This window comes from Pleurodeles waltl, chromosome 10 (assembly GCF_031143425.1).
Source record: "Pleurodeles waltl isolate 20211129_DDA chromosome 10, aPleWal1.hap1.20221129, whole genome shotgun sequence".
Lineage (NCBI taxonomy): Eukaryota > Metazoa > Chordata > Amphibia > Caudata > Salamandridae > Pleurodeles > Pleurodeles waltl.
This window is the reverse complement of record NC_090449.1, coordinates 203,266,737-203,279,360: the sequence shown is the minus strand read 5'-3', so window position 1 is coordinate 203,279,360 and position 12,624 is coordinate 203,266,737. Positions and strand designations below refer to the sequence as shown.

The window sequence follows — 12,624 nt, the reverse complement described above, 5'->3', positions numbered from 1 at the left end:
AGGAGAAGGATTTTGACTTTGCTCGAGTCTTGTATATAAGACATATGCATGTATTGTAAGAATGGCAGATGTTTCTGGCCGCATGAGACATTACACAAACAACGATTTGAATAGTACTGTTGGAAAGTGGATTATTGGTAAGGACAGGCAGGTACGTACACTTAGCAATAGGCTAGAAACCTCCACTAGGTCCAGGCCTCAATAAATTAATCCTTGCTCAACCCTCGGTAGCTTGGCCCACGAGCTGTTAGGCTTAACTTAGGAAACAGGAGTGTAAAGCATTTAATATCAACAAAACATTAAATAAGTAAAACACCACATACAATAAAAATCTAACACTAATTTATAAAAAATAGGAAATATTTGTATCTTTAAAATGATACCAAAAGTCTAATGTAAGGATCTGGAGGTATGAATTTTTAAAGATTAAATGAAAAAAATGCCTTCTAGCACCTAAAAACCAAAAGTGCCAATCAGGGACATCTAGTTGCACTCGACCAGGACAAAGTCAAACGTTGAGGCCAATCGTGATGAGCCCTGCTCGGAAATACTGAGCAGAAGGCCTCCGTCAAAGTTTTACCTTCACACTTTTCTGAAGCTTTTCTTCCTCAATGTCATGCGATCCTCCTCAGCTAGCCAGTTTCGATTCAAAGTCGTCAGAATGCCTTTCGGAGAGCTCTCAGTCACATCCTGGAAGTATGGAGCTCAGGGGCTTTCAGTAGGACGAACCTGAAATTCAGGCTGAGTCATGGTTGAAGGTAGCCGGCTTGACTCTCGACGTAAGGTGTCTCCAACCAGTCGATTGCGAGCTACCAGTAGCTCCAAAACACCTTAAGAGTAGCTCGCAGCTTTGAGTTCATTTTTAAATAAGCACAGGTTCACATTTTCCTTTTAAAGTTAGGCTATGTTTAGGCAGATAGCAGGGCCTAATAATGAGCAGTGCTCAGTAAGATTTATGACCCAGGGTGGCCACAGAGGTGAAGAACTGAAGCCCTGAGGCACTTAACTGTTAAATAAAAGCCCTTGTCAACTCAATATTGGAGCTAAGAACTAAATAATATTTCTGAGTGCTTTTAAATGGGAGAAACGTATAATGAAAAGTTACTTTAATGATCAAGTTAACTCTTCATTTTAATTTTCTCCCATTTCAAAGTGTTGCATTCACAAACAGCAAGCCTCTTGCTCAAGTGGTCGGTAGACACTGTGCTATATTCACAACTAAAAAATACAGGGTTTTTTTATTTGGAGAAGTTTAAAGTGAAGAAAACCTTTTCTAAGAAACACTGTCTTAACTTAAACATTAAGTAGATAAATTCAAAGTCCAGGAAAATGTTCCACGTTAAGAACAATTTTCTCCACTTCATATTTTTCCCATTTAAAAAATGGCTGTATGTTTGTGCTATACATGTACTGTACCACATATGGTGAAAGGTATATCCTGTGCCACAAGTGCATATGACACAGGCTCTCATTCACCCATACATATATATCCCAATTATAGGTGCAGATGTTCATACATCCCCAAAGACTACGCTCTCACTGACACATATGGCAGCCCTGTCATACTGCCCCTAATCAAAGTATTTTGTTCAGACCATACTATCTGGTTTATGGAAATTAGGCTTCAATTCAATAAAGCTGGGCGTGGGGTGTCTGGTATCAATGCGCAAGTTGCTTATCCTTCTGAAGCTTACGATGATTTTCACTGATCAGAAGTAGCTCTAACTACAGAGAAGGTTAGAGACCCCTAATAAAGACAGATTGGGTGAGAGTAATAATGAGGTGCTAAACCTATGGTTTGCAGTTTGCCTAGAGCTCTTTTATGCTCCTTGATACTGGTTCATAACTCGCTGTGTTATATTACAAGTACTGTAAGTTATGAACTGCAGGTCACTAAAGGATCTCTGTGCTAAACGCAGTAACTCATTTAACTATCTACATATAATATAAGTCTGTAATCTGCATGCTACATGCTTTACAACAAGCACATTAACTCTCCAGGCTACATTAGTAGTCAAAACTGAGACTACAGAAAAAGCAGATCTATCCAGCAAGCTCAATCCCCACCAGAGATACTGGTATCATTATAACCAGGAAATTGCTGGACAGGGAAAGACGTCCGCAGTAGGTGGCCTAACTGTGAAAGATAGCTTAAAATGCAGTCTCTTTGAGTTCAATTAAATAAGGTATTGCAGATTTACTGTCATCGTTGTCCTTGTGGACAATTTCTTTGACTGTGAGCTTTTTTTAAAAAAAAATGTATAAATTGACTGTCAGACTTTGCCCCTCGTGATTCCACTGCCACAACGTTAAGCCCCATTTATGGGTTCCAGAGTAATTTTTTGTTTTATAACAATTCCACGACTGTTATAGATGGAGCAAGATTATAATCAACCACTAGACATGGGTGTGGCACTAGCTCTGGGTCAGCTAGAGATCCTCTTGGACCCTAAAGACGAGAACGAGCCGAACTTTCACGTGGCTGCAGCCTACCATCTACAATGTAACATCATGCAACAAGAATAAAAGACAGAACTTTAAAGTTTGATATGAAACAAGTGACTGAAAAAATCTGGGCTCAATCCCCATCCGACTAAATTGTGCAATCGTTGGCGAATATTTTATTTCACATAGGTGTCTTTTTCTTCATTATCGCACATACGAGTTCGGGATGTACTTGGTTCAAAAACTCGTGTCTGATTTCATAAACTACAGTGTTGCCCCATGTGTTTAAAAATCAAAGCCACATGTAGGTTGAACATTAATGTCTCTAAGTACGTTTAAAAACTATCACTTTTAATAAATGTATTTCAATGCAATGATATACGCTGATGGCCTAAGGTGAATGCCTAAAGAAATATACGTTTGTATCTTGAAGAGACTTTAGCATAGTTTAACACGATGTTTATTGCACAATTTACATGGCAATCATTTTCCGGGCTCGGCTCTTCCTGTTAAATTGTTGCCTTTCAAACACAGGAGGTTATTCTACAGAACATATCTTGAATATATGTATTTTAAGCTGCTCTTATATGAAAATATAAAGAAAAGGGAGCGATGGTGAGATTCTATTTGTCTGGTATCCACACAATTTGGTCAAGCGAGAAAAATGTGACTGGTCCCAATTTTCTGGTTTCACATTGTGTATTCAGTCACTAACTTGGGTATCTCTTTCACTCAATTGTTTTGATTTTTATTCGTGGTCCATGTTAATACATGGGTGGTAGGTAAAAGCCGTATGAAGCTCAGTCTAATTGTGGGCTCGAGAGCCCAAGATGACCTCGAGCTAAACCAGAACCAGGCAACCAGCTCGAGCCTTCGGTGGCTCGCCCATCTCTATTCCACCATCTGAAAAGTGACGACTGAGTGAAGAGCTTTCCTCAAAAGTAACTGTTGATGCTACAGTAGCAAACTTCCCCTCCACGGGCGTCGATAATGCGTCTCGTAGCTGGAAGCAGTTTCCCATTCGCGCCTTGTCACCTCGCTCTGCCTGATGTGCAGTCACCCGCTAGAGCATGCACGCGACTGCAAGTAAAACTCCTTCCCGGGGCCAAGCCCCTCCTCTGTCTTCCCGGTCTCGTGCTTCCCTCGCGCCCCATTCTGGTCTCTCCGAATACAGAGCTGTCAGAAAGCTGCATTGTTTTGGTTCCGGGTCACGTGTATGTGGGATTCCCTTCCGGTTTGTGAATGCAGCGCTCCTTGGACCGGTATCAGTGCTGGGCGCCGCTGTCAGTTCTGGAGGATGAGCGGTAACTACGGTAAGGTTGTAGTAAGACACTGCGCCCGCGGCTCTACTTTGAAACTAGCGTCACTGCGCAGCTGGTATCACACAGGCACTGGGTCTGGCAGGAAACTTTAATGTTGCCACCACAGTGATGGGAAGCAGGGATCTAGCTGTCTTGTTAGTAAGAAATAAGCCAAGTGACAACCGTCTTTCTTGGAGTCACTTGGAGATAAGGATCCTGGGAGGATTCGTCCTCACTGGAACCCCCTGAAAAAAAGAGGACAGGCATAGAGCTGTCCCAGACAGAGTTAAGGGGATGAAAGTCAGACAGTGAGCTGACCCACCTGCAGCCAAAGCAAGGAGCGGAGCAGTCAGAGAAGGAAGTGCTATACGGTCTGTGACACGTCGGGAAGAGGCAAGTGGGTTCCCTTCTTTAGAGTCCTGGGGATAAATAAAAGGACGAAGAAATCTCTGTACTGAACGCTTCGGAAAGGAGAGAAGTAGAGAGTGTTGTACTGGGAGCCTGTGATCCGCGCACTGTGAGAGTGAATATAATAATTACTGTTTATTTGATATCCAAACAAACACGACCAGTACCCTCGCCAGTCCTTGGAAGTAAGGGGATCGTTGAACAGCTAAAGCAGGTACCCAAGCAGGTTAGGAGAGTGGTAAGAAGTAATGACCTACTGGATTCCCCTAAAGAAACAAGTAATGAGGGAGCCAACCCACCGGGAACCACAAGAAGTGCGAAGTCAGCCGGGGAGCTGTCCCAGTGGTAGACTTGGAGAGGAAACATCCCTTGTGGAGGAACACTGAAAAAATAAGACATTGTAGGATGTCCGAACGAAAGTTACTGGAAAGGAAGGATACAAGCTAATTTATATTGTGTTGCATTGCAACATTTATATAGCGACTACACCCCCCCAATTAAGGTCCTAGAAGCGCGTGTCTACATAGTCAGCATGCTACATGATGTATGTAGGTGCGTGAATGGGATGACATTGTATTTGTTTTTTGATTCTACGTGAGAAGTGTTTTCATGTCCTGTCTGATGACCACTGAGTTGTGGTTATCTGGCTGTGGGACACCGTACTTAGCAGTGTGATGGATGAACAAGTGTGAGAGAGGCGGGCAGTTTATGGTTTTTAATAAGCTAGCAGCTTTGAACAGATTTGCGTGCTCTTTTATGGTATTCCTTGTGCTCATAGTCCACTTAGCGGGGTACTGCACTGGGCTGATCGTTCTGAGATATATAATGATTTAAGGTTTAATAACCTTATTTTAATGTTCTAGAAACATAACTAGGATTCCTTTCCAAGAGTTGTGGCCTATTTTAATTAAGGGCGTAGCTTATGCATGTAAATTGAAATCAGGTGCTTTACACAGTATGCCCACAGCTGCCAAGTTTCCTAGGTCCATGTATAACTAGTTAGTCTAGTCCTATTTTCTTTATTAGCCTTCTTTGACTTCTATTCAAATTTATCCAAGTATAAAACCAAGACTATATGTCATATAATTGTAATAAAAACACAGGACTGAACTAACAAGTTAAACATGGATCTGGGAAGCTTGGCAGCTATGCCTGAGCAGTATCTGGGTGTCTCTCTGTGAGTCTACTTTTAATGTATCCGTAAATATCACACAACATTGTACATCCACCTAAAACAAGCAAGACCTGCTGGCTTTGCCAGTGCTTGTTAGCAGTATCAAATACATGCATAAAAGCAATGATTTTGTTGCAACAAATTTCAATTACAATATTTTAAGTATTAAAAAATGAGACTAAATTAAACATTGTTAACATTTGGGGAAAAGATAGCAGTCTTCGAAGTATCTCAGACCCTCCTGTTCTCCCCTTCACACAACTTTCCTTTAAACTCTCTTATTCTGCTAGACGCAACCTTTTTCTCCCACATTATCTGAAATCCTCCATCTATATCGCTCACATGCTCTTTCTTTTACCTTGAGCCACACACTTCCTTTCATCTCCTCAACCACATTCTTCACATACACAACCACCCACTTAGAAGTAAGCACAGCATTTTAATTTCCTTTGGTGCTGTACATATTTAGATAGCTCTGGATCACCACAAACTTGCCCATAGTTACAACTGGCATATATGTGACCATCGCTCTGTGAGCACTGCAAAGAGGACAGGGAATGGATGTGCATGTAGTTTGAGCACCTTTATGACCCACTGACAGACACTGTGAGAAGCTGAGTGTTAGATATTGAGTCTTTGGTTGACAGTCAGGTTACCCCCTGTCCAAGCAAGAACCCTCTCTCTAGTCAGGGCAAAGGAGAAACACACCTGGTGAACCCCGGCTCACCCCCTTGGTAGCTTGTCCAGAGCAGAAAGGGATAACCCAGTGACAGTGTGTAAACTATTTGTACCAACACACACAGTAATACAGTGGGCACACTATAAAATGAATCAACACCAGGTTAGACATATAGCCAATATTCATGTGAACAAAACAAGACCCAAACGAAAAAAATCCAACATGCACAAGTCAAATTATAATTTTTTTAAAGACTGAACACAAAAATAGTGCTTAGAAACACAAATGCTTCGATTAGTTGATGTCAAGACGTCGTGGCAGAGTCGTTTCCAACAATGCAACGCCAATGGTGCCGGTAATGGAGTCACACAGACCTCAGGTACAGTACCTTGTGAAAATGAGGAAACAAGCTGGTGCACGGAGTCGGGGATCACAGCATCGCTGGATCGAAGGTGGCGTTGGTTCTGCTGCTGCGAAGGGAAGGAGCAAGGCGTCACTAAGAGGCGCCGGGTACTTGCTGCGGAGAGGTGGCGGTGAGGCGGCATTGGTGCGAAGCGCTGGATCAGTGCACTTCCGGCTGAGTCGATATCCGGCGGTCACAGAGTGGTGCGGCGACTTCGGCGGGGTTGCAGCAGCTTCGAGCCTGCGGGGTCATCGCACTCCAGCGAGGACCACGGCTTTGGTTGCAGGCAGTGTCACGGGATTCAGCAGCGGTGTCAATCCGGAGTCGTCCAAAGTCAGTTCACCTAGTTTTTCTTTGGTTTTCCACCAGCTTCTCCTTTCAAGGGCCCAGGGACAGGATTAGGCACCACTTGACAGGGCAGGAGTCTCACCAGAGAGTCCAGATGCTGGCAGAAGAAGTCTTTGATGGGTCAGAGACTTCAGAACAGGGGACGAGCTCAGTCCAAGCCCTTGGAGATTCTTCTCAAGCAGGAATATACCACAAAGTCCAGTCTTTGTCCCCTTTCACAGGCAGAAGCAGCAACTGCAGGATAGCCCAACAAAGCACAGTCACAGGCCAGGGCAGCACTTCCCCTCAGCTATTTAGCTCTTCTCCAGGCAGAGGTTTCTCTTGGTTCCACAAGTGATCTAAAATCTGGGGTTTTGGGTCCAATACTTATACCACTTCCTGCCTTTGAAGTAGGCAAACTTCAAAGTAAAGTCTCTGAGGTTCACAGGTTCCTGCCTTGGCCAGGCCCCAGACACACACCAGGGGGTTGGAGACTGCATTGTGTGAGGGCTGGCACAGCCCATTCAGGTGTAAGTGACCACTCTTCCCTCCACTCCAGCTCAGATGGCTCATCAGGATATGCAGACTATGCCCCAGCTCCCTTTGTGTCACTGTCTAGAGGAGATGCACAAACAGCCCGACTGTCAAACTGACCCAGACAGACAGGGAATCCACAAACAAGCAGAGGCACAGAGTGGTTTAAGCAAGAAAATAACTACTTTCTAAAAGTGGAATTTTCTAAAAAAACAACTTTACTAAAAGATATTGTGAGTTCAGAGACCCCAAACTACAAATTGCTACCTGTTCTCAAAGGGCATCTACACTTTAATAATATTTAAAGACAGCCCCTATGTTAACCTATGAGAGAGGTAGGCCTTGTCTAGTGAAAACCGAATTTGGCAGTATTTCACTGTTAGGACATGTAAAACACATCAGTACATGTCCCACCTTTGACATACACTGCACCCTGCCCATACGGCTACCTAGGGCCTACCTTGGGGGTGCCCTACATGTATACAAAGGGCAGGGTTAGGCCTACCTTAGGGGTGCCTTTCATGTATAAAAAGGGAAGGTTTAGGCCTGGCAAGTGGGTACACTTGCAAAGTCGATCTGGCAGTTTAAAACTGCACCCACAGACACTGCAGTGGCAGGTCTGAGCCAGGATTACAGGGCTACACATGTGTGTGGCACAACAAGTGCTGCAGGTACACTAGTAGCATTTGACTGACAGGCCCTGGGCACCTCCAGTGCACTTTACAAGGGAATTATTATTAAATAAAATATGCCAATCAAGGAATAGCCAATACAACAATTTCACATAGGGAGCGCTTGCACTTTAGCACTGGTCAGCAGTGGTAAAGTGCCCAGTGTAGCAAAAACAGAGACAACCGGGGAAGTAGAAGCAAAACGTTAGGGGAGACCACGCCAAGGATGCCAGGTCTAACACACTGCCTTGAGCCTCACCTCCAGAGCTCTAAGTGACACCCTGTCATGACCACCCACCCACAACCTGACTTCACTCAAATACCTGGAGGCTCACTGTACAAAAGTAGTACGTTGCATGAAAAAACAATGCAGGAACACAATATCTGTAAAAAGCATATACTCTTATGGAATGCAAGATGAAGTAAAACATTTGAAATATAAACACGGACTGCACCGCTGACCTGGATTATCTAACAGGTTTTTAGAGTTATTATTCAGAAACCAATCAGCATTTATGTCTGCATTGTTGAGGGCATAAATAAAGTGCCTTTTGAAAATCCGATTTTGGTAACTGCTTGGTCTGAAACCCGGCTGGGCCCACTCCCATTTAAAGGCCTGATCTTATCTCATTGACATCACAATTGTTTGAATGGAACATAATCTGACAGTTATGAGCCCTCAAGAGCCACCCATCAGACATGCAGAAAGCTGGCAACCTAACATGGCATTCATAGGACCAAAAAGACATCTGTGAGTTAGCTGTGGTTAGAAATAACAGGGATTTAAAATGCACCTACTGCAGACTTCCTTGTGTGTCCAGAAGTTGTTAGGCAACAATATAAATATCAAGATAACTCTGGTGATTTATGTTCCTGCTGGAAGAAGATCAGAGTTTTGTCTAGTGGCAGTTTCCACTCATGCTAAAGTAGCGCAGAAGGCTAAGATACCTGCTGAAAGAACATGTACCACACAAATCACCAAACTGTATTTTATGGGGATCGCTCAGCAGGTTACTGCTTTTGTCACAGAAATCATTTTGTTACATACAGTTAATAAGCGACAGCCCTAATATAGTACAGTGACTTAAGAACTGCCTTCAAAGATCTGCATTCAAACTGTATGGTACAGGTCAGAACGTTAGTTTTTTTCCTCAGTCTTTCATTATTCTACTTATGCTAAAAGGGTTCATGTGGTTAAACATGTATTTTTAGTAGTAAATCTAACCACTGCAGTATGTTTTAATTTTGGAATTTTTGCTTCTAGTGTCCGAACACTTTTAAAATATACTGCCTACTAGTATCTGTGGCGTGTGACTCCTACATCTTGTAATCCTCCTTGTCTTATGTAACAATTCCTATAGACTGATTTGCACATGTGAATCACTGGCTCTGTATAATGTATGTGTAATGTAAAGTACTCTGACACCCTACACTGGTATGAGTAGCATTGTAAAACAAATAAATGATTGTGAGAGAGGGCCTATGGAGTGATGAGGGAGTCTGGCAGAGTGTGGTACTGTAGGAATTTGTGGAGGAGATTCCGGTGTGACTAAGGTACTAAAGAGAATGTTGAAAGAGTAGCAATCTTTCCTGTTCATGGCCTGCAAAAGGGGTATTGAGCTGTGGCATGAAAAAAACCCTTCCATGTTTAAAAGTAATTAAAATAGGGTAAACTAATGTAAGTTTGTGATACACCACAGGCTCCTACCAAAGTATCGTTTACTTCCGCAACAATAGTTATTCACAGCAAAAGTGTTAAAAATATACCAAACATTATATGTCTATTTGTATGGTATGATATCTTGAATCGAACATCTCCTCTAAGTGAGACACTTAAATCACACATTTGTATTGTGCAGTATTATTTTTAAGGGTTGTATCTTAATTGCAAAAGTTGCTTCTAGAGGCCCAAAGTGTGGGCGCAAAAAAAGTCAAACCTGAAAAGCAGTTGTAGAACATATGTGAGACGTGCAGAGTAAGGTGGGGGGTATTTAATTACTAGAACTCTTAACATGTAGGTTTGTTTTCTGATAAATGCAACATTGTATGTCTTTGACCTAGTATTTTATTCTGGAAGTTAGAACAGATATTGTAAATTCATTGACGTGTCTACGCTTCTATGCATTATTCACCTTGTCCGTACAGATCTTAAAATATTGAACATTGTACATAGACATAGTTTAAACAATAGTGCATTCCTGTAGATCCGCAGTAGACTTGTCTGTGATACATTAGATCAAAAACAAACTACCGAACCAACCTCCCAGAACCAAATGAAATCTTCACAATTTATTACAAAGCTTAATATTTCATCGACTGTTGAATTTTGTGTTTTTCTCAAAATTGGTTTCAGAAATAGACATCGTATTTTCCACATAAATTATAAAACAATGTAGATGAAACTTTGTAGAGGTTAGACAGATTGGGAAAAAATATATCTTGGTGTGGGATATTTACCCTTAAAGCTTATTCTTTCATTGTAATTAGCCTTCTGTCATACAAGCAGACCAAATGACCCATGGAGTCCCTTGATTGTGAGTATTTATTTATTTATTTTGTATCTCCAGTAAGTCTGTTTTTCTGGCGAAGATCTCAGAGCAAAGATCAGGAAATAGATTGGGATACTAGCCCTCATAAAATATGTCTGCTAGTAGATAAAGCATATAATACTTTATCTCAGCTATCTGTTGAGCTAAAGTCAACCATTGCTGTAGTTTCAGATGCAGTGTTGAAGTACCTAACTAGAAGAAAAGAGCTACACTTTCTGAATTAGGTGCCGTGTCCCTCCATTTTTTTAATTTCAGGTAGATGACATAATACAAGTTTTACTACATCAGTGAGTGTGTATCTTGGGCTGGACCAGGTGATATCCTCAAATGCATGCTCCTTCTCAAGTTGTCAAGAGACTCAATTCTAGAATCAAATTTCAGAATACTGTACGTAGGAACATTTTAAAGGGTTTTCAGCCACTCCCACATCGCAGTAGAAGCCCGTTCATTGCTATCCATCATGGTAATCTTTACAGATTAATCTGTCATTTTCTGCTCCTATTATATTGAAACCTTCAACTTTGTTCTCAGTTGCTCTCAGAGCTTCCTGTATGCTCCCACTCTTCTGTGCTAAATTAGCATGCATTATGTTTCTAGACTGCAAGAACAATCTCTGTAATTTGCTTAAATCAACTTCCTCCAGAGAACCAGATACCCATTCTTTCTGTCCCCTTTTATGCCTTGGAAGTGCAATGAAAAAATCTCTTGCTCTGGCTTCTTTCTGTTATTTTTGTTCTATCTCGAACCTCTCCCTAAATCCTCCTCCTCACCACCCAGTGCACAGCTGAGCAGTAGATGTTGGTTATAAAGCTTGGTTTAACAAATTTTAAAAAGAACCTTTGAAATTCACTTAAAGACCACAGTTATTGTAAAGCATTAATACTGAAAAGCTACTGAAATTCACCAGTTATGTTTAGTTTTGCAAACCATAGCTAGCATTATAGCCTTCCCATTCCTTACTTGCTGACACAATGCAGTTCTTATGACCTCACAAAATTTTGCATAACACAAAGTGGTATGATAAGGTAAATATTTACATATGCAGCATACTCAATAGTCTATTTACGGGAGAGCCTATTTTTAGAAATAAGCCCCCACCCACATTTTTTTCTGCCATACTTCATTACTGGGACTTTTTTAATCCGAGATATAGCTTTTAGTGAAGGTGAACTTGACCACAAAGGTGGGGGCTTTGGATACCATATTTAGGGATCAGAAATTTTACTTGGACAGACAGATACCTAAACTTTTCTAGGCCATTACTGATGACATTAATTTCTATTTTTGGTTGCTCTGACAAGATCAAACATATACAGTGGGTGGGAATGGAGTTGTGTTGAACCTCAGTCCAGACATATTATGCAGTCAATGTGTTTTGGCCAGTCTCAAATGCCTAAATGCATCAACGGCCTTTTTTACGACTGTGAGATCCCCATACAAGGCCCTTCCTATCGCTGTATTTTATCAGTCATCCTGGAGGGAGGTCGATAAAGGCAAACATAAAATGTTTTTTATCACAGGAATTTTCTGTAAATGAAGCATACCAGGTAGGACAGTGTTAGACGATCCAAACATTGTTTGGTAAGTCACTCCTCTCATGCAGAAAATAGTTATTCACAGCAAACAGTGAGGCGCTGCACACACGGGTGGAGGTGGAAGGTGCTCTGAAACGACAGGTTAAAAAACCTCATCTTGCACTTTTTTAGGGTTTTAAAGCATAGGAAAAGAAGAAATTGAACATTTCCCTGTAGTCATACACTATAATGTTAAAAAAGGATATCTACATCAGTGTTTGGGTATTACATACAAAGAGCATTATTACAGCCTTTAAGATCATTGCTCGGTGCCCTAGTAAGTATTAACATGCAGTATCAACTCATTTGTCAAGGGATGGATGTCTCCTTTGCAGAGTCAATAGGTTTACGAAGTTGTCAACAGACATTATACATGTCCAATTCCATTCCGAGATCTGAGTCGCATAGCAACCCAAGTATACAGTCCTTGCAATGGTCATCAAATAATTAGAGAGACTAAATTCATGGGTTTGGTTACAAACTTATGCCATTGGTCAACATTTTTGAACTTATGAAATCACTCATTATGAAGCAGAATGATTAGTATGATGAAAAAAGC

At 41.5% G+C, this 12,624-nt stretch overlaps 1 protein-coding gene across 2 annotated transcripts in view; it reads left to right on the top strand.

Moving 5' to 3' along the window:
- The first annotated feature begins 3,613 nt into the window (after positions 1-3,613).
- The window catches only part of SNX29 (sorting nexin 29), a 1,353,458-nt gene continuing 1,344,447 nt past the window's right edge, over positions 3,614-12,624 (top strand). Inside the window, exon 1 of one of the 2 annotated variants that reach the window (XM_069210178.1) lies at positions 3,614-3,758. In XM_069210178.1, coding sequence (XP_069066279.1) covers positions 3,662-3,758 — 97 coding nt within the window. In that variant the 5' untranslated portion in view covers positions 3,614-3,661. The remainder of the gene's footprint in view (positions 3,759-12,624) is intronic. The other variant, XM_069210180.1, reaches the window with a different exon arrangement.